At 37.0% G+C, this 20,194-nt stretch overlaps 1 protein-coding gene across 5 annotated transcripts in view; it reads right to left on the reverse strand.

The window, feature by feature from the left end:
- Nucleotides 1-20,147, reverse strand: part of LOC139963082 (lipoma-preferred partner homolog) — a 35,758-nt gene extending 15,611 nt beyond the window's left edge. Inside the window, exons 1-4 of one of the 5 annotated variants that reach the window (XM_071963586.1) lie at nucleotides 19,759-20,147; nucleotides 18,243-18,456; nucleotides 10,736-10,807; nucleotides 2,715-2,771 (exon numbers count right to left, since the gene is read on the reverse strand). In XM_071963586.1, the coding sequence (XP_071819687.1) occupies nucleotides 2,715-2,771; nucleotides 10,736-10,807; nucleotides 18,243-18,450 (337 nt within the window). In that variant the 5' untranslated portion in view covers nucleotides 18,451-18,456; nucleotides 19,759-20,147. The remainder of the gene's footprint in view (nucleotides 1-2,714; nucleotides 2,772-10,735; nucleotides 10,808-18,242; nucleotides 18,457-19,758) is intronic. The other 4 variants (XM_071963587.1, XM_071963589.1, XM_071963588.1 and 1 more) reach the window with 4 other exon arrangements.
- Between the last annotated feature and the right edge of the window lie 47 nt (nucleotides 20,148-20,194).

Consider the following 20,194-nt stretch of genomic DNA (forward strand, 5'->3'; position numbering starts at 1 on the left):
ACTAATTCACACAGGTCATGACAATCAGTACTAATGATGGAAATTAACTCTATGGTGATGAATATTAGGTACAATTATAACAACACAATGCAATGAGGGAATTAATAATGTATAAGTGAAATAAAGTAATAAACATCATTCATACAATACTGTATGCTCGTATCCACACATTAAACAAATCCAATCAATGTTTTGTCTACAGCTGATAATGTGATAATGTTTAAGAATGTGGTGCCAATTTGTAACTGTATATTAATGTATGGTAGGAAATATAATTTGAAAGCTGTCTTCACTTTGTATTTGAGGTAAAGAGCTCAATCACTTATACCGTAGATTGTTTACATCTTTGCCAAATGCTTAAATATGTATTTCACGCTCAACAGAAACTTAAAAAAGAAGATTCCTGTATTTAGGTTATGTATCTCCATAGCTGCCATGGAACAAAGTTACACCCCAGAACCAAACAGTTTTTACATTTTGTTTTAGTCACAGGAAGATACTTAAAATAATAATACATTAATGATCAGCAGTTATTTTTACAACACTTAAGGGACCACGAATGTGGGAGAATCCCTCAAGGGCTTATGGATTATAACTTACACATTGGGTGGCTTCCAGTTCAACATTTAGACTCAAATTTGGAAATTTTCAATTTAGAAAGTCATTTCAGATGGGAAAACCCTAGATTGCTCATAAACCCACCTTACTATGACCGGCCAGGTATCACACCAGGAACCTCCCAATTGCTAAGCGACACATTGCTTCAAATGCCACCCTCTTTATCCACTTGGCCACAGGACCTTAAAGAATCCCCCCCCCCCTCCTTCAACAAGCATCTAACATTTACACTTAACTTGCCAACAGTACTTAGCTTACTTTTAAGACATTCTCACAATTTACTTGCATTTAATGGCAGAGTTTACAGATATGAAGGTATCCCCATAATGTAGTCTGGCATTTAAGCTACAGTTAATGCACTGAAGGCTGTCACAGTTATTCTGATTGCAACCAATTCATAAGACAAGATGCAATAAGCCTTGCCAGGCAACTCTTTTTATTACTCATATAAATGTTACAAGCAGGAAATGAACTTAATAAAAATCTAAACAACTTGAAATTAGCTATTTTTCTTGTAGATGCTTTACACAACGGAACCCAACCTGCTCATGGTGATTAATAACAACAGGGAGACAAAGAATATCATGCAGTCTCACCCTAAAGCCCGGGTCACATCTGTGCGATTCAACTCGCAACCAAAATCACGCGATTTTCGATTCAACTTCGAAATCAACTTTGTGGTCACATACGCGCGACTGTTCAAACAACTACAGAATCGATTGTGAAAACAATTGCGAAATGGCAGCTAATATTAATATGAGAAAATTATCTTCTGCATTATAGACTAAACTTTTAATTCTCAGCTAATAATAAAAGTTGCTTCTGAGAAGTTGCGCTGATTAGGACATTGCTCTATTGCAACTTTTATTGCGCAACAAGTTGATACCCTTGTCTAACTACGCGATTTAACCTTCAATTGTATTGCGAGTTGAATCGCGTGTTGAATCGCGCAGATGTGACCCGGGCTTAAGAATAGATGTAACAGTCACGAGCAGGACACCACCATGCTTCAGTAACAAATCACAAAAATGTCTTATTAATTCAGGCAAGTCCACATGCTCCGAGTCATCTTACAGGGTTATGTTTATTTGCAATGGACAGTATCGCCAGACAATATTCTCGTTAACTGACTTACTAATTACAATTCAACTTAATACAGGGCTCCTAATTTTAGTTGATTCTACCATTTACCTACTACTGTACTCAATAAGCTTTCTTGCTCAATAAGTAAAAGGTATTGATTTCATTTATTACTTTAAATTAACTGTCAATTTAGTATGAAACTGTCCTTTCCAATAAATGTGACTTTATAATAAGTGTTGCCATTCTTTTTACTAAATGTTGCTTTAAAAATGTCTATAAGAGCACTTTAAAGTACACAATTTTAAGTTCATTGTGATCATTTTTTAATAATGTATTGAATCCCATAGGCATATAGGTCATTAGCTCGATCCATCAGGCATTATATTGATTGATGTAGTAAAAGTCAATTTTGTTATGAATTCTCCAATATTTTTTTTTCATTTTATTAATACTAATTTATGAAAAACAATTCTAGGAGACAAAATGTTCAGAAGTGAATGAAAGAACTGAATACATTACCATTAAAATGGTTGCTATGGTTTTAAACAAATTAATTCTGAGACTTTTCAAACACCAAAACCATCTTGTTGTAGGTTTTCTATGAACTAACGTGCTAATGCTGACCTAATGCTAGCCTACCATACAGTATGAGTATTGAAGTAAGCCTAACAATTATTGTAACTTGCTTGCACAAGTCATATAAAATATGGGAGATTGATTACCATCTACTTTTGAGCACTTTGTATTGTTGGTTTGGAAAACTTTTGCTGATCAAATGCCGCCGGTACTTCTACATAACAGAAATCTGAAAGGGAGAATCTCAAATGTACTTTTTCCCCCCTTTAAATTATGAAATATTTCCTGGTTAGCAATTTACCCCATGATGCCAAACAGTAGTTAAAAGATGATAAATGTCAATAAATGTTCACTGCAGATGAAGGCCAATGAAACAAAAGATATACAGGAAGGGATTAATGCAAAAGAAGAAACAAGGTAATTCTCCAAATTGCTACCTCTACGCAGTTCCTCATGACGAGAAGATGTTTTGGGAGGCGGAGGAGGTGGGGGACCTATAATAAAAAAAGACATATATTGGAAGAAAAAGCAGAGAAAAAGACAACAGATGACAAGATTGAAACACATATACACATAATTAACAATTTTTCTGTTAAATAAATCAAAGAAAAGTTAATATCTATAAGCAACAAAAGTTAATTACAAAACAAAGTTTAACTATCAAAAAAAAAAAAAATGTGAGTGTGGTTGTTATTCATATTATCAAAGCATTGTGGATATTTATAATCCTGTGATTCAAGCATACTCTATTCTTACTATAGGTGTTTAATGGCTACAGGTTTTTAAGTCAATTGAAAATATTAAGGGTAAAGTAGGAATACCATAGTATTTACAACTGATAGAGAATATCATATTACTCAGGTACAACCTGTGGTTTTGGTCATAGTATTAGATTCGTCAGATTATTAACTTAGAGTGTAATTGACCACCAAAATATATGAAAAGACACCCTATTACCCCTCCTCCCCCCATACCCACTCCACTATCTCTCCTCCAATCTCACACCTGGTTAAGTTGCTACTACTGTAGTTATCAAATAGTTTTTTCCCCTTATGGCTGTATTAAACTGCCCAACTTTCCAGATTTTGAGTAAGTCTTGCAATGATCTGAACTCCTTGAGCAATGTTAAATAGTTAAGCATCAACAGCACATTTATGGACAGCAGAATTGTACTGTACTACTTTTCAGAGATTTTACATGACATGTATGATGTGTACATTATGTAAATAGCATGAAACATTTAATACAACAAGAGCCCAAGGGCACTGTGGTTCCTTGCTTGGGGTATATGACAATACACATAATATTATCAAGCAAGATTGGGCTCAAATAGTCCAAGTAATTGTGGTCCTACATGTTCCCATAAAGTAACCAACACTATAGCCAACACTTTTGTGATCACAAAATGTGATCGGATTTTGGATCAAAAGGCACTTTTGAGATCTAAATATGGCGTCGAAAATGTAAGAAATATAAGAGACCTACAAGCGTGTCAACAAATATGATAACATTGGTGACCTCAGATGACATGACCTTTAAGTTTCAAAATGTTCCACCACCCCGTTCACAACTTGTCCCAAAATATCAACCATGTCACACCTTGGCATTGAGATTTAATCGCATTATATTAAAAAAAATTAACTTTGAACTTGTATACATAACTTCACACACAAAGGTCACCTGAAGGTCAACCAACTGACATTTTTGATCGGTGAGACCTAAATAGAGAATGACTGTAAAAATTCAAACATTTTTTCTTTGCCCATTTTCTCCCCCCAAAATACTACTTTTTTAACATTAGCTGACCTTTGGTGACGTTGTACAACATGACCGTTAAGTTTGAAAATATTCCCCTATACCATTTGCAACTTGTCCAAAAAAATAAACCTTGTCACAACTTGGCACTGGGAGTTATTGCATTAAATGTCTGAAAATTAACTTTGACCTCATATAACTTCGCACACGAAGGTCACATGGGGGTCAACCCATTAACATTTATGATCAGAAGGTACCTTTAACATCTGAAAATAGCATCGAAACTGTAAAAATCCACAAAACACGAAAAGATCACCAGAGGTCAAATTGAGGTCAAGGGTCACCCAGATGCGGGTCGACAATTGGATTACATTGAAGCAACTCCCAACCCTAACGGACAATTTGTTCTCAAGTTATCGCAAAAATACTAGTTTTTTATCATTAATTGACCTTTGGTGACCTCGGATCACATGACCCTTAAGTTTGAAAATATTCCCCTATACCATTTGCAACTTGTCTCAAAATATCAACTGTGTAACACCTCGGCACTGGGAGTTATTACACTAAATGTCTGAAAATTAACTTTGACCTCATATAACTTCGCACACAAAGGTCAGACGGGGGTCAACCCATTAACATTTATGATCAGAAGGTACCTTTAACATCTGAAAATAGCATCAAAACTGTAAAAATCCACAAAACACGAAAAGGTCACCAGAGGTCAAATTGAGGTCAAGGGTCATCCAGATGCGGGTCGACAATTGGATTACATTGAAGCAACTCCCAACCCTAATGGACAATTTGTTCTCAAGTTATCACAAAAATACTAGTTTTTTATCATTAATTGACCTTTGGTAACCTCGGATCACATGACCGTTAAGTTTGAAAATATTCCCCTATACCATTTGCAACTACTCCAAAAATATCAACCTTGTCACAACTTGGAACTGGGAGTTATTGCATTAAATGTCTGAAAATTAACTTTGACCTCATATAACTTCGCACACGAAGGTCACATGGGGGTCAACCTATTGACATTTATGATCAGAAGGTACCTTTAACATCTGAAAATAGCATCAAAACTGTAAAAATCCACAAAACACGAAAAGGTCACCAGAGGTCAAATTGAGGTCAAGGGTCACCCAGATGCGGGTCGACAATTGGATTACATTGAAGCAACTCCCAACCCTAACGGACAATTTGTTCTCAAGTTATCGCAAAAATACTAGTTTTTTATCATTAATTGACCTTTGGTGACCTCAGATCACATGACCGTTAAGTTTGAAAATATTTCCCTATACCATTTGCAACTTGTCCAAAAATATCAACCATGTCACACCTTGGAACTGGGAGTTGTTGCATTAAATGTCTGAAAATGAACTTTGACCTCGTATAACTTCGCACACGAAGGTCACACAGGTGTCAACCAATTGACATTTTTGATCGGAAGGTACCTTTGATATCCAAATCTAGCATCAAAACCAAACATTTCCTTTTTTGCTCGTTTCCTCCCAAAATAAGCACATTTTTTCTAATGTGACCTTTGACCTTTTGACCTTGGTTTCAGATGTAGTTCAATCTCCTGATTCCAAAAAACAAAACGACAAGTCTGTACAACCATCCTAACTCCGACCGAAAAACTTTGACCCCATATAACTTCGCACATAAAGGTCACACAGGGTCAACCTATTGACATTTATGATCAGAAGGTACCTTTGACATCTGAAAATAGCATCAAAACTGTAAAAATCCACAAAAACATGTAAAGGTCACCAGAGGTCAAATTGAGGTCAAGGGTCACCCAGATGCGGGTTGACAATTGGATAACATTGAAGCAACTCCCAACCCTAACGGACATTTTGTTCTCAAGTTATCGCCAAAATACTAGTTTTTTATCATTAACTGACCTTTGGTGACCTCAGATCACATGACCGTTAAGTTTGAAAATGCTCCCCTGACCAGTTCACAACTTGTCCCAAAATATCAATCTTGTCACACATTGGCACTGGGAGTTATTGCAGTTTTAATATTTTCGGTTTTTGGACCATAACTGACCTTTGGTGACCTTTGTGGGCACCAGAAACAACAGGGCACACCTTCTCCATATGGCGGATCTATAGTCCAAGTTTGGCCTCAATCCAACATTCCCTTATTGAGATAGAGCGTACCCAAGCAAGTGTCACAGACACACACACACACACACATACACACACACACACACACACGCATACACACACACACACGCCAACCTGACTGCATAGGTTCCTTTTGCTAAAGCAAGGAACCAAAAATGCATCATAGCAAGGACATAATTATTGACCACAATACTGGAGTTCTCTAAAAATTAAGTTAAAAAAGTTCAATTTCTAACAAATTAAAGTGCAAGTGATGACTTTTTCTTGATATAAACTCAATAGTCATGACTTTTATCTACATAGCTATAAAAGCAACTGCAAAACTACAAAAACCAGCCCACTAGCTCCTAGGAAAACTTTGCGGTCACAGTTTAAAAAAAGAAGAAAATCATTTGCCTAATTTATGATCCACTTTCAAGACATAGGTACTACAAGTTACCTCATGTATAATGTAAGGATTTTACGATGGCTAATCTGAGATAAAATGGTCAATGAAGTTGTTCGAGGATCATCAACTTTGTTTGCTGTTGAAGCACGTAGTCCTATCTTAACCTCATTTGATAGATAATGATATTTACTGTCTACACGACCTTGAGCAACATTCCAGCTTGTCCGTATAAGTACAAGCAGCAAAAGGATCTTGGAGTCGCCTGTACTGTTTCGCTAAATATTAATAAGTTATCCACTCTTAAAGAGGATTAAACCTTTATCTGCTCTATTTACAAACACACGTATGTAGTTATTCATCACTTTTTCTTAAATACTAAATCTTCTTCAACCAGAACTCACACTTATAGTATATCTTTCCACAATTTGAATTGGTTTGTAAATATTAAGGCATTGCATATCAATTTTTTTCCCCCAGTTTATTAACCAGCTACCATCTGTTACATTTTATGTCACTTTTTTTTAATTTGCCCACAAAATGTGCTACAGTATAAACACTGTGAGTCACGGTACCTAGCAGATCCACTCTGAATAAGATATCACCAATTCACCGCCACATACTTACCTGTATATGGTTACAGTCCCAACTTACAGCAGTTTTGAACCTTGACCTCAGACATTGAGGAATTCTGACATAGATATAGCTCAACCGCAAGGACGATTAAATTTAACAGCCAAAACTCAAACATATATGTTCTTCCACATAACACGAACAAGCGACAGCACTGATTAAACACTTGTTAATGAATGGTGCAAAGATTTTTTGGCTCTTCCAGTTCCAACTATACCTTCTGACAACTACTGTACAAATTTCTGCATATTACTTTCTACATATTTTCCCTAAAGGTGGAACAATATCCCAATCAAGAGCCAATGTTCTTCCAATCACACAAATATAAAATTGTAGAATTCCCTCACTCTTAATGTGACTGTTTCTCTCACTTTTGAAAAGCTTTAATTTTCCAGATTTTTTTTCTTTTTCCGTAAAATTACCACGAAAAAAAAAATTATTCAAGGCTTCAAATAACCAATGCTAATAATGGTTTTGCTGTCAGTGCCCAGCAATAAAACGGTTTTTGAAAAAAAGAAAAATGCCACCATGCAGAACAGAAAGATACCCCCACCGATGACACGAAATGCTGCAATGGCTTGTTGCTTGTGCTGTTGACAACCCCCTAATCCCTTTACCACAATTTGAAATCATCTATGTTCAATATAACAAAGTATAAGTATCTTTATTCATTGTTAGTGTCTTTAATTGATGAGTAGAGTAACTTGTCTGTTTATCATGAGAACAGGCATCGCTGAAATTGTTATTGATCTTTCAATTTTGCTCTGAAAATGTTGCACTGTGGGTAAGATTTATGTAAACAGGAAGTTACTCCACATGTGTCCTGTGAAAACATTAACATTTGTGCCATCATATCCGTTTCCCATTAATTTTACTCATATGTACCGCTAATCCCTCCTCCCCACCCAACATCCTACTAGAGCGTGAGAGCGTTGTGGTCAAGTGGTTAAGGCAGTGGACTTGTGATCTAAGGATTGCAGGTTCGAGTCCTGGCCGGTCCATTGCGTTGTGTCCTTGGGCAAGGCACTTTATCTCCATTGCCTCTCTTCACCCATGTGTATAAATGGGGACTTGTGAGGTAACTTGTAAATATAGTTGTGTGCGCCGGTTTGTGGCAGCACCCTATGGGAAGTCCCCCGGGGACATGTGGATGTGGTGCACTGTGGTGCCCCAGGAGAGATTGATTGAATTGTGCACACTTTGGTGTGTGGGTGTGACAAGTTACCAATGACCAGGGGTTAAGTTGTAAAGTCATGTGAGGAGGCATTAGCCTCATACAAGACTGTAAACCTTCAACTTTAACTTTACTAGCCTTCCATTACCTTACCCTTTTATAAATTAAATTAAGTGAATATTTCAGTATGTACTTTACAAAAGTTGCTTTTTCCTCAAAAACAATAGTGCTCTCCATTTTTAAATGTTCTCAAACTTTGTTGTCCTAAACAGGAACCACGACCAAGATCCTGTGCTGTACACAAAAATTGAGTTACCATGGCAATATTCTCATTATAAGTGCACTGCACCCTCCTATATCACTGCCTGATTCAATATTCATGTCGGTGAACAAACAAGATTGTTAAAACATTTTTTGTCTTTTACATATTTTTTTGCAATCTTCAAACCACATACCAAAGCATTATGACCAGCTGACAAAAGTTCACTTATGTAAGCATTTATTGTACTTTACTTTATCCAAGAAGTCTACAGTTTTACATTTTCATCTGTCACCATCAAGAGACAAATTAAATACATTATTGGCAATTTTTCCTCAGGCCCTGACTACAGCAAGTTTGTCATCTACCAACCAACCAAACAGCCCTGAACTGTTTTGTTCCTGGTTAAAGATATACTTGACTTCCATCTTTACCTCCAGGGACACAAAATGGGCAGAAAAGGACAGCAACTGTAGACATTACTGGGAGGGCCATTGACCCAGGATTGCTGGTAGTTGATAGATATTGGCTGACCTACAGTGAGGTATATAAACCATACAGTTTGATATTTCAAAGTTATCAGCACAACACATACAGTACTACAGTAGGTAGTATACAGCTTACTACTTTGTACAGTCTGTCAATACAGAGATCTGCATTGTGTACAAATATACAGCTCTACAATATTAATTCCATTCTCAACAAGATCTCACAACTTGCATGGTTTCAGAAACTTACTGCATCACAAACTGCCAAGTGGATGTATGTATCCTCAGTCAAAATTCCACCATAATGCAGCTAGCAGTAAAGGAACCATCGATGTGGCTGTCCAGCCAAGCCCAAAATTAGCAGAGGGCGCTGTCATATCGGTGCATATCTAGTTCCGCGAAACTTGACAAGCTGCGGTCTCCGACTGCAGCTCATAAAGGTACCATGACTTGATCAATGACCACAATTTTGTTTGTAATTATTGACACTGGCCCAACCCCCCCACCTCCCATTATTGGCTGGGGGCAATGGTTCAGTCCCCTGCTGACTGTTTTCTGAGGGATGACCGTCCAGACCCCCTACATGGGAGTTGGATTCAATGATCCCAGGGCAGCGCCCCATCCTTTATACAATCCTTACTTTACTGTCCATGTGTCAATAACATACAGATCTTATATTATTAGTGTCGAAACAACTTAGCTCTAGAATTAAGTGACCATATATTACCATGACATGTAAATGTATAAAAATTCATCTTTTCTAATACACAAAGAGTGCCAATGAGTAACTTAAGGTACATTTTAGTTAAGAAAGTATACAACAAAACGGTAACAACAGTGAGCAAATTTGCAGCGCTAAGGATTGAAGAATAGAAGAGAGAGTATTACTGTACACAGTTGTGTACAGTACAGTATATATACAGAAATCTTAGCAACTTAGGCAGAGCAAGAGAAAGATGGTTCTATAAGTAAGATATACATCTAGTATTGTGAGAAAGAAAACAGAAAACTGCACATGAAAATAAAAACATTGTCAAGTTCCTCAGATTGCAAGAAATGGAAAAGCAAAGATTAAGAAAGAGGTTGGTCCAGTGGATGTACAGTACTTTTAATGTCTCCCCACATGAGGACCACTAGTTACCCTGCATCTACTTGACGTATGGATTCCACAAGTTAGAGTTACTGTACTTGTGTGGGGTCTGTGGCAGAACCTTCTTCATACATTACAAGTACCATAATCTCCAGAGGATCTGTACAACTTTAAGGTACATTAAAAAGATATCCCTGTGACTGAATGTACCATACATCTCAAGTTAAGGAGCACACATTGAATGTGGTTTTCATCTGACAGTGTGAAATATTTTTCTCTTCAAGATAAGAAATTGCATTGCAAGCCACTGGGAACATTCCTTTATTGTTACGGTCGGAAGAATGTGAACCAATAACAAACGTCATGGAGAGGTTGGTGTCAATCAAGACATAGGCCTATGAGTTTGCAGGGCAATCTGAGGACAAACCCATTAGGTGTACACTGCACATGTTCAGTAAGAAACACTACACCAAAGAATGGCAAAGATAGCTGCAGGCTTGTCCAGCTAAACTAGACTGACCATGATTTAAATCACTTACCTCTAGAACCATTCATGCCACCACCACCGCCGGGCTGCTTTTTGGGCTTGGGTAGAGTTGGAGGAGGAGGGCCTTTTGAAGTGATACATTTTAGTAGCAGGCAAAGAATTCCAATGTTGGCATTTGAAAAACAGAGTAATGCAAGCACAGCAAGAGAGAGAGAGAGAGATGGAATGAAGAGGGGGGAAAACAAAAGTAAAATTCATATGTTAAAATTAGCATGCCTGAATGAACCAGCAAAATTTATTAATATAACATTCACAACATGTTAACAAGGAGTAACTTACAAGAAAACATACTGAGATTGAGAACAAAAAACACATACAGAGAGCAAAAAAAGAAACAGCAGCATCTATATACAGTACATAACAGTGTAACAGGGATCTCAAGCCATGCCCAAACTTAACACAGGGCAATGTCATATAGAGCCCTATCTAGTTCTGTGAAACTTGACACGCTCTGCAGTTTATTACTGCAGATCATAATGCTACCGTGAGTTGATCACCAGAAGTGTTCAGTTTACAATTTGGTTTGTAATTATTGAGGAGGAGACCCCATGTTCAATGTCAAACTATATTGTTTCAAGCACTATCTTCCCTTTGGACAAAACTGCTCAAGTGGCACTTTGGATATCACCCAGTGCGCCTGCATATGAATTCTTCATTTATGCAGTGTTCCCATGCTTGGGAGTTCTTCCATGGGTAATTTTCACATCAATTTAGAGTTCTGTAAACAGACCCATTTCACAGCGACCTCTGTTGAAACGCTGTTGAGCCCATCACATTATTACAAACCCCAGTTAATGAAACTGATTAGTACAGTACAGTACAGCAATGCTGATGGGTATCTGTGCTCCTGAACATTGAAGTAAACCTTCTTTAGACTAAAGAGGCTGTTTACCTTACAGGGTCGGCTTCACCTCTACTGTTCCCATTCTCCTTAACCCCCCACCCCCCCCCCCCCCCGTCCTCAGCCCAAAATTAGCTACCTAATAGTCAGATAGTCCAATAAATCCTACAGCTATTCAACACAGTTACTGTCATTATAGTTCAATAACTTGTTAATCTCAGCCTCCCAGGTACAACAAATTTGATTAATACTGGCTTGCAAGTTGCAAGATGCTTCCGACCTACACATGAAGGTTGGAATAATTTGGCCAGCGTTTGGCTTTGGAGGAAGTCTTTAATTTCTCAACATGACTTTAGGAGTGCTATTGTACAGATATTTGCCAGATGAACTGAAGCAGTCGCAGACAGAAACATGAAGATTTGTCGAGTGTGGGAAGAGAGGGAAGCCAGAAGAGATGACAAAAAGAATGACTGCAGACAGAACAGTAAAATAAAAGTACTATAAAGGCAACAGCCGATATGTCAGTTGTATTTGAAATATTGCAACAATTTGGACAAGTATGCATTATGTTATGTATACAACAGTGGCATGTCACTGTTGTGTGCACTGTACATGTACACTCAACAGTGGCATGTCACTGTTGGGTATACATGTACCACATGGTTCTGCTTGCAATTGTACGCAATTGTATAGACCTACTGTACAGTACTAGGCTAGAATCTCTGGGTTAATTTTGATATTGACATAGACGCATTCCACAGCGGGCATTCATGAAATGTTGCAACGGTAAATCACACGAGAAATAAGATTACCGCAATGTCAAATTTTCGTCACCATATATCTGAGAGGGGACGTACGTAGAAACTGGAAACAATACAGATAGGTACTGTGCACACACAATTCGAAGTTAAGAAACAGAGTCCTGCTGTACATAAAGGGTACATTGCCTGATGGCACAGTACTCTACAGTATGTATATACTGTATAACTGACATAGTATTGGAAGTGAAGTAAAACAACATTATAAGTGTAACTATAACTATACCAATAACTGAATTGTTTTACTAATTATTCATACAGTCAATACCAGACAAGTTAATGAGAGTACATTGCTTTCATAAACAGTTACTGTTAATAGGATCATACTGCATTGTTTCCCTTCAAGCTTCTCCGTTCCTATGTAGCTACACCATACCTAACCATTCCTCTCAGGACAGTACAGGTCTCAAGATACCTACCCATCCTCCCTCCCCCACACACCCATCCCCCTCCCCCACACTACCTCCCCCAGCCCACACATGAATTACAGATGATTCTTAGAATTGTTTTTCATGATCAACCCAGATTCCAATCCTTCCAAAGTAAACAAATATAGATACTGCCATCAAATTGCTGAACAAATGAAAACAATTTCTTTCATTCAACAAGAATGATAAAACCTGTCCAGATCTCATTTTCTTGCTTTAAAAATAATTTGATTCAAATAAAATAAACCCAATTTCTTTTGTACTAAAAGTAAAATAAAATACCAACCCTTTAACACAGACATTTAAATACAACAAAGATGATTGGGGGCAGGGGGGGGCCTCTTGTAGGGTTCACCTCAAGGATAACTCACTCTAGCTTCCAAAGAGTCAAGGTTGTATTAAAGCAATGAGGTAATTTGTTACTGTTGTTTTTCACTGTTCATTTCAGACCAAAGTACAAGTCATCTAAATAACTCTCTCTTATACTAACAGCTACAGTATACAGCATCGGCCTGGTTTGGTTTCAATAACAAATTAAACAGCAGAGGTATCGTAATCACCTCGTTAGAGCGATTAATCAACACAAAATTGATTTTAATAACCGTGAGTCATGTCTTGTAAGAAGCGAATGCTTGCATTTGTCAAATCGCATAGAACAGATGTAGGTTTTATGTCTCCTATCTACTGTAATTGAAACAAATATACATTTTCAGGATTGATTTTCAGGATTGGGGTTGTTTTGCTTTCTCTACATTAAAATCAATTACACTGAATTTTGTTGTAAGTTCTAAAGTAACCTGCTCATAATGAAGTCATTATCCAAGCTGGATTGTTTCAATAAAAAGTAATGACTTGTGTGTCAAATGAAATTATTTTCAAAATTTGTATGTTACATTTTGACCAAGAAGTTTCATTTAAGTCAATGGCTTCCACGTCCCAGAGCTTCTGTATAAGTACTGCACTGTACCGAGGACAAAATTAAACAAATAGTACTTGAGAAACCTGAGACCATGGAAATGTTATGCTGCAGGTCTAACTATGCAATAGTTGAGATTGTGTTTGTACAGTATATGATTGATTCTGTACATACATGTGTATGAATATAAGACAAGTTCAGAGTATTGATGGATGGGATCAGGATAAGGAAGTCAAATATTTTATACTTCACAGTGGTTTATTTTCAAAACACTATATATGCTTCCTCTTTGGCAACTCTCTATGGTTGTATACCTTCCAATAAGATCCTACAGGCTGGCTCATACTCAATTTGTAAAACTTGCTGAATGCTAGAAAGTTTTTTTCAAAATCTATCAGTTACAAAACATAACACTGCAAAATGTTCATTGGTATTAAGTCTTGGCAAAAATTATACATATGATCAGATACAGTAATTGACAACTTCTGCACTCCGGGGGAAATAAATTCTTTTGGGAGTTAAGTTATTTCTCTGTACAGCATTGTACCTCATTCTGGTACGTTGCTTTCGATATGAGTCCTATCTCCAATGACTTCTCTAATACAGTACAGAATTCATGCAGACTATACTGTACCAGGAGTTTCTTCAAGAACAATTGATGCAAATATTATCCAAACATGAAGATACAGACTTTGGACCTTCATATCTTTAGATAAGAATCGTCCTACAATAACAATTGACAATAACTAGAGGGGGAAATGGTTGTCATATTACAAGATAATTGAGTACCTTGGGACCAAAAGCTGGCAGCAGGAGGCCTTGCTCACATTCTTGGAATATTAAATTAATTTTATAAACTGTCATTCTTGGGCCAATTGCAAATTACTGTACAGTACGTCTGGTCAAATTCAGTACACTTTAAGGCCACCCATCTCTACTATGTAAAACATTACAGAGGAGTTTTCATACTATATGGTACTTCCTTACCATGGCTTTAGACTTTAGACTCATACAATGTGCATGAGTCAAAAATAATTTACAGGTATGTTGGAACAGGAAAACTAATCCAGTATCACATAGAAAACATGCAAGGCAAATACTGTATGATCACTCAATTGCTTATCAAATCTATGCAAAGTTGTATTATTAATTATACAGTTGATCAGTTTCTGAACACTGAGGCATGTACTAACCCTAACCCCTACCCATACATACTGTACTATTTTCAGTACTTTAATAAAGTTTATAAACTTGAAAAATGAGAACACTGAATTTAGTATTAAATCCCTATAGTAAATTCTTTACAATACTTTAGCCCATTCCAGAGTCATACAATAGTGATGTTATATACTGTAAACAAGACCTACACATTGCTGCATGTTGGTACTGTTATGTAGGTACGAGGCAGTAATTTTGTTGTTCATAACTTCAGACGTGGTGCGACCCTCCCCAGTCATTCAAATGGATTGCTTCCTAACCGGTTACAAACCTAGTATCACCTTTCTTAAAAGCAAACTGTGAAGTTGTGGGATATTGTAGTACTCTTCCTAAACTACGGCTTACATTTAACTTTATCCAGGGCCTTGCCGTATTAATAGTGTCAAAGGTCTAGCTACAGTTCTTCACCTCAGACGACGAATTGTCATGTGGAAGTAAGAAACAGAGCTTAAACGGATGAAACTCTAGTTTTGATAACTTCCTGAACTGCCTCGACAATATTAGTCGGATTGCTTTGTATTGTAATTACCAGGTTTTGGAGGACAGAGGTAAATGAAAAAAAACAAAAGAAAAACGAATTTGCGCTTCATTAACTCAAAAAACGTACAAGTTAAATTTATTATCACATTCTCTATCTGAGAGTACGAACCAAAAATTGGGAATGAAGTCGAGGCTGGATATTTTTAACCAAGAGTACTGAGATTAACCAGTACCTACCATGTAGAGTATTCTACACAATACAGTATGTGACAGACCATGAGAGATATAATTACTATATTCTACAAAAGAAAGTGTTGCGTGCAATTTATTATGTTCCTTACAATAGTCACTCGTACCTGTGCCTCTTCTGTGACAGTAAACTCTTAACCATATTTGAATTAGTCAAGTACTACACCTTAATCTTTGTATATAACTTTTTTCACGACAATCTACCAAGTAGCTTCTCCTATTTTTTTGTATCAAATAATTGTTTTCATGCTTATAATATCCGCAATGCAAATTTACTTTCCGTTCCCCATTATTTTCTTGCAAGTAGTCAACATTTTGTCAAATACTCTGCTATTTCTTATTGGAATTCCGTTCCAACTGCATTGCATTCAACTAATAATTTATCCTCATTCAAACGTAATTTAAAGCGTTACCTTCTTTCGAATAGAATTTTATGATTTAGTCTACAATTCGGGCCACGTCTTTGTTAAAGTTTTTTTTCTTCTCCCCCCCCCCCACTTTTTCTTATTATTATTATTCATTTTCTTGTAACATTTTTGTTATACTTTGTCAGTTTGTATTTTGGGGATACCTCATTTACAAGTTCTTATGAACTTTTCGAGGATCCCCACAACCATATACTTTGTATGTATATACTTGAATTATGTAAAATGTTGATTACGTTGATGGTTGAAATATAGTTGAACAAACAAACTAGAATCTGGCTCCTCCCACAGATACAAATCAGACTACTGGTTTCAGATCAAGATAAACTGCAGATTAGTACAGAACATTTCTTGCAACTTGTGCTTGAGTAGAGGATACAATGGTCAATGCTTGCTATAAACACATAAAGAACACTGGCAAAATCTTTGACAATTCTTAGAATCTTTCAACTAACTTACTGGGGGCACTGCACTCTAGGCCACAGACACTGCAGGACACTGTGGTGGCATTACTGTACATACAGTGATCAGGATGTGTATGCTAAATGCCATAATGTTCTTTTTAATGTATGCAGACCATCTCTGCATTGCTATGGAATATTTATCTTTTGAAGAGTTACATACAGCAAATATTCTGCCCAAGATAAAATTGTACTTTATCAGGAATCAGGAAAATTCTTGAGTGAAATCATAGCGGACAAGCAAAAGTTACCATAAATCCATAACACCAAGCATAATGGATAGCACCATGCTTTATAACCCTGACACCAAGATTAATTCCTTTATACCAAGGAAGAACCAAACACCAAGCACCTCTAAATAACACCAAGCATATTCCTACAACACCAAGGATAATTGCCAACACCAATCATGAAACTTCAAAGTTTTTTGTCTTTCCATTTCAAGCCATAATAAAGAAAACATTCAAAACAAAAACAAAGTTAATGCATCTTGGTAACAGACTGTCATCATTTTAGTTGTTCTAGATACTTTACATATATCTGGAGGTTTAAAGTGTTGTTTAAACTAAAGGGGTTTAATAAAAGCACACTCTAATGTTGCATTTATTGTATACCGGTGTACATAGTGAAGTAGATACATCCCAGGATACACAACCGCTACCCAGAGAGGCCTACTAATGCTAGTTCATAGTTTCTCTCTTAATGCATTCCCATCCTCTTTTAATGCATTCCCATTTATGGTAACTTATTCTACTTCCAAACAGGTGTGTCAAATTTGCTGATTTTATATCATCTAATTTCGTCCTAGGACAGTGTCTCACCAATACCTTAAAGTTGTCATAACATTTTTAATTAGATTTTAACAATATACAGTAGCTTATTTAAGGTCAATGCACACTACATGCAAAAGTTCCTCCTTGAAATGTCCTGTGTGGTATATATAGCAAAGGATATAACCAATTCCGTTTTATAATAAATAATAAGCACTTTCTGTTACCACCATGCAGGAACTACCACAATCAGGTATTGCAGTATAGGTCGGAATTAGGATAACACACACTACAGTGATTTTTATCAATGTACTGTACTTTCTACATGAAGGGGTTGTTTTGCAAGTAACTGTTAATTTCAGGGCCTTTACAATGATGAAGTGACATTTTCACAGAAGAAGTGTTGATTTATTACTTTTATACAGTACATGTACATGCAGCCACAGCATCCTGGTCTCAAAATGTTGTTTAATTTAATTTTTAATTTAATAGTCCCTTCTTTCTTTGCTGTACTTTTTCTGTCTTCTCTCTGTCTCTCTTCCTTTTTTCTTGTTTGGTCAAATTCAACCACAGCCTCCCTCAAACTACTGTATGTTTCATGAACATTACATGCAAAATCACTACTGTTTCCAGAATATGCTGTCATACATGTGAATTGTAAGCACACATTACAGATTTGCCCCAGGCTTTAACATACAGGAGTAACAAACAGTACTGGATGAGACAAAGATCATTACAGAGGAGGAGGAGATGAGGGGTACGGACAGGTCCAGTCAACAACAGCCAAAAAAAAAAAAGAGGAGCAAGTGTTAAACATCCACAAACAAAGATCATAGACTTCAACCAAATGAGAGAGTACAGTAGATCTCCAAAAAGATGTCATAAACACCCACCTTTATTAGATCCAGATGGGGGCAGATTACCCCCAGTCCACGGTTTAGGGGCTGAGACTGGTGCATACCTTCTTGGACCAGGTGTGTACCTGACGGAGGTTGAGGTGACTCTCTGGGTCTGGATCTGTGGGGTGGGCTGACCGAGATGCTGGCGCTCACGTTCCAGGTTGTCTAGCTCCTGTTCCAAACGATTCATAGTGGAAGCCATTTTCAGCTGTGTGTGATGGACAATATATTAGCATTCAGGGGAACTACAGTACAGTATCACAATGCGTGCCATTACCTGCAATATTTGAGCAGATTTAAAAACTGTCTTTACCATATACAGAGGTTTTCTGAAAGTCTTTTATAAATTACATGTACTAAATAGTATTACCAAGTACTGTACTAGACAAAGCAAGGTATACAGTATCTTACTAACCTCCCGACGTAAATTTATGTCTCTTAAAGGATAACAGGAATTACTCTCTCTCTCTCTCTCCGAGCTTTAGTTTATCTTTCAACTTCCTGATATAATCACATATATTATGGCTTTATCAGATTCCACCACAATGTTAGATTTTTACTTAACATTACCCACATTTAACTTTGACACTGCATAATACCAGTGAATGTGATAAAATTATTCATGCCAGTACCTCAGTTCAACATACACTTTATGTTTCCTTCTTCCACTGTATAGATTATATGATCTTCTTTAAGTACAAAAGCTGAGCCAATGCTTTAATGACATCATTAGTACTAAAATACTGACATTCTCCAATGGCCAAGGTGCTCATGAATTATGAAACAGTCTACATAGGTCAACAGTATGTAATATGAAGACTTGATAATCTCATTCCTGTCTCTAATGACCCGATCAATCTTGGAGTTGGACCAATTTTGGAGTGCTTCCTCATTGTAACTGGTGTGTCATGAAAGCGTACAGATTGGATACTGTAGATGTAGCATGTAGATCGATCCTTACAAGTTACAGGTACAATACTGTAGGCCTATGCAGAGGTTGCTATGAGATGCTTACCATGCAAGTGACAAGCTTGAAATACCCCCTTAAGTGTTGACATGTACCAATAAGGTCAACACAACTCTGGCTTCTCATCAATAAAATAAAGGAAAATAGATTTGAAGCCAGGCAGATTGTCAAAGTTTAGGAAAATTGTTATTTTACTGTTAATTGTTTTAGTTTTTATGATATAACATTTTGAGATGGAACTTCATGTTTATTTTGTGCTGGATGCACTCGTTCGATACCGCCATTCGTGAACTATCCTGCGATAAATGCTGATTAACCCCTAATCATAGGCTAGTGGTCTAACTTTTATATTTCCAACTTAGGCCTATATTATTAGCTTAGGCCTAGCTTAGGCCTATGGGCCTACTTAACTTAGATTTAGACTAGAGGTAGGCCTGGGCCCAATCCACAACAAGCTCAAATGATAGTTTCCCAGAGTAACATAGGGCCTACTTCTAACAGAGGGAGGCTGTGGTTGATGATATTGTTTAAAACACAACTTACAGACTCTTACTGCGAATCAGACGAGATAAGATTATATCACGGTGGAACGTCTGGAAGGAATAGAATCACAAGTGGATACGTTACGATGGGTAGGGTAACGCTACACAAACTTTACGTCACACTCAAAGTTCGTATACTTGAACTTTTCAGGATTCCGGTGTCAGGATCTCTCGTCGCAGGATGTCAAGCAATTGTGTTTGCTTTAAACTTATATTATAGCTTACAATTACCACGATCTGCTGTCAGTAGCAGCTGATGACCATAAAGTTCTCGTACTCGTTGGCCTAAATAGTAAAGAATGAGTCAGTCTCGAACGTACGTTTGCATATATGTTCGGCTCAGTACTTACTGTGGTAAAGTAGATTGTTAAAATGGTGTAGTGACAAACTTGCACGGAATTCGGCGAATGTCGGCTGGAAACTGGAAAACCGGAAGT

The sequence above is a fragment of the Apostichopus japonicus genome, chromosome 21 (assembly GCF_037975245.1).
Source record: "Apostichopus japonicus isolate 1M-3 chromosome 21, ASM3797524v1, whole genome shotgun sequence".
NCBI lineage: Eukaryota > Metazoa > Echinodermata > Holothuroidea > Aspidochirotida > Stichopodidae > Apostichopus > Apostichopus japonicus.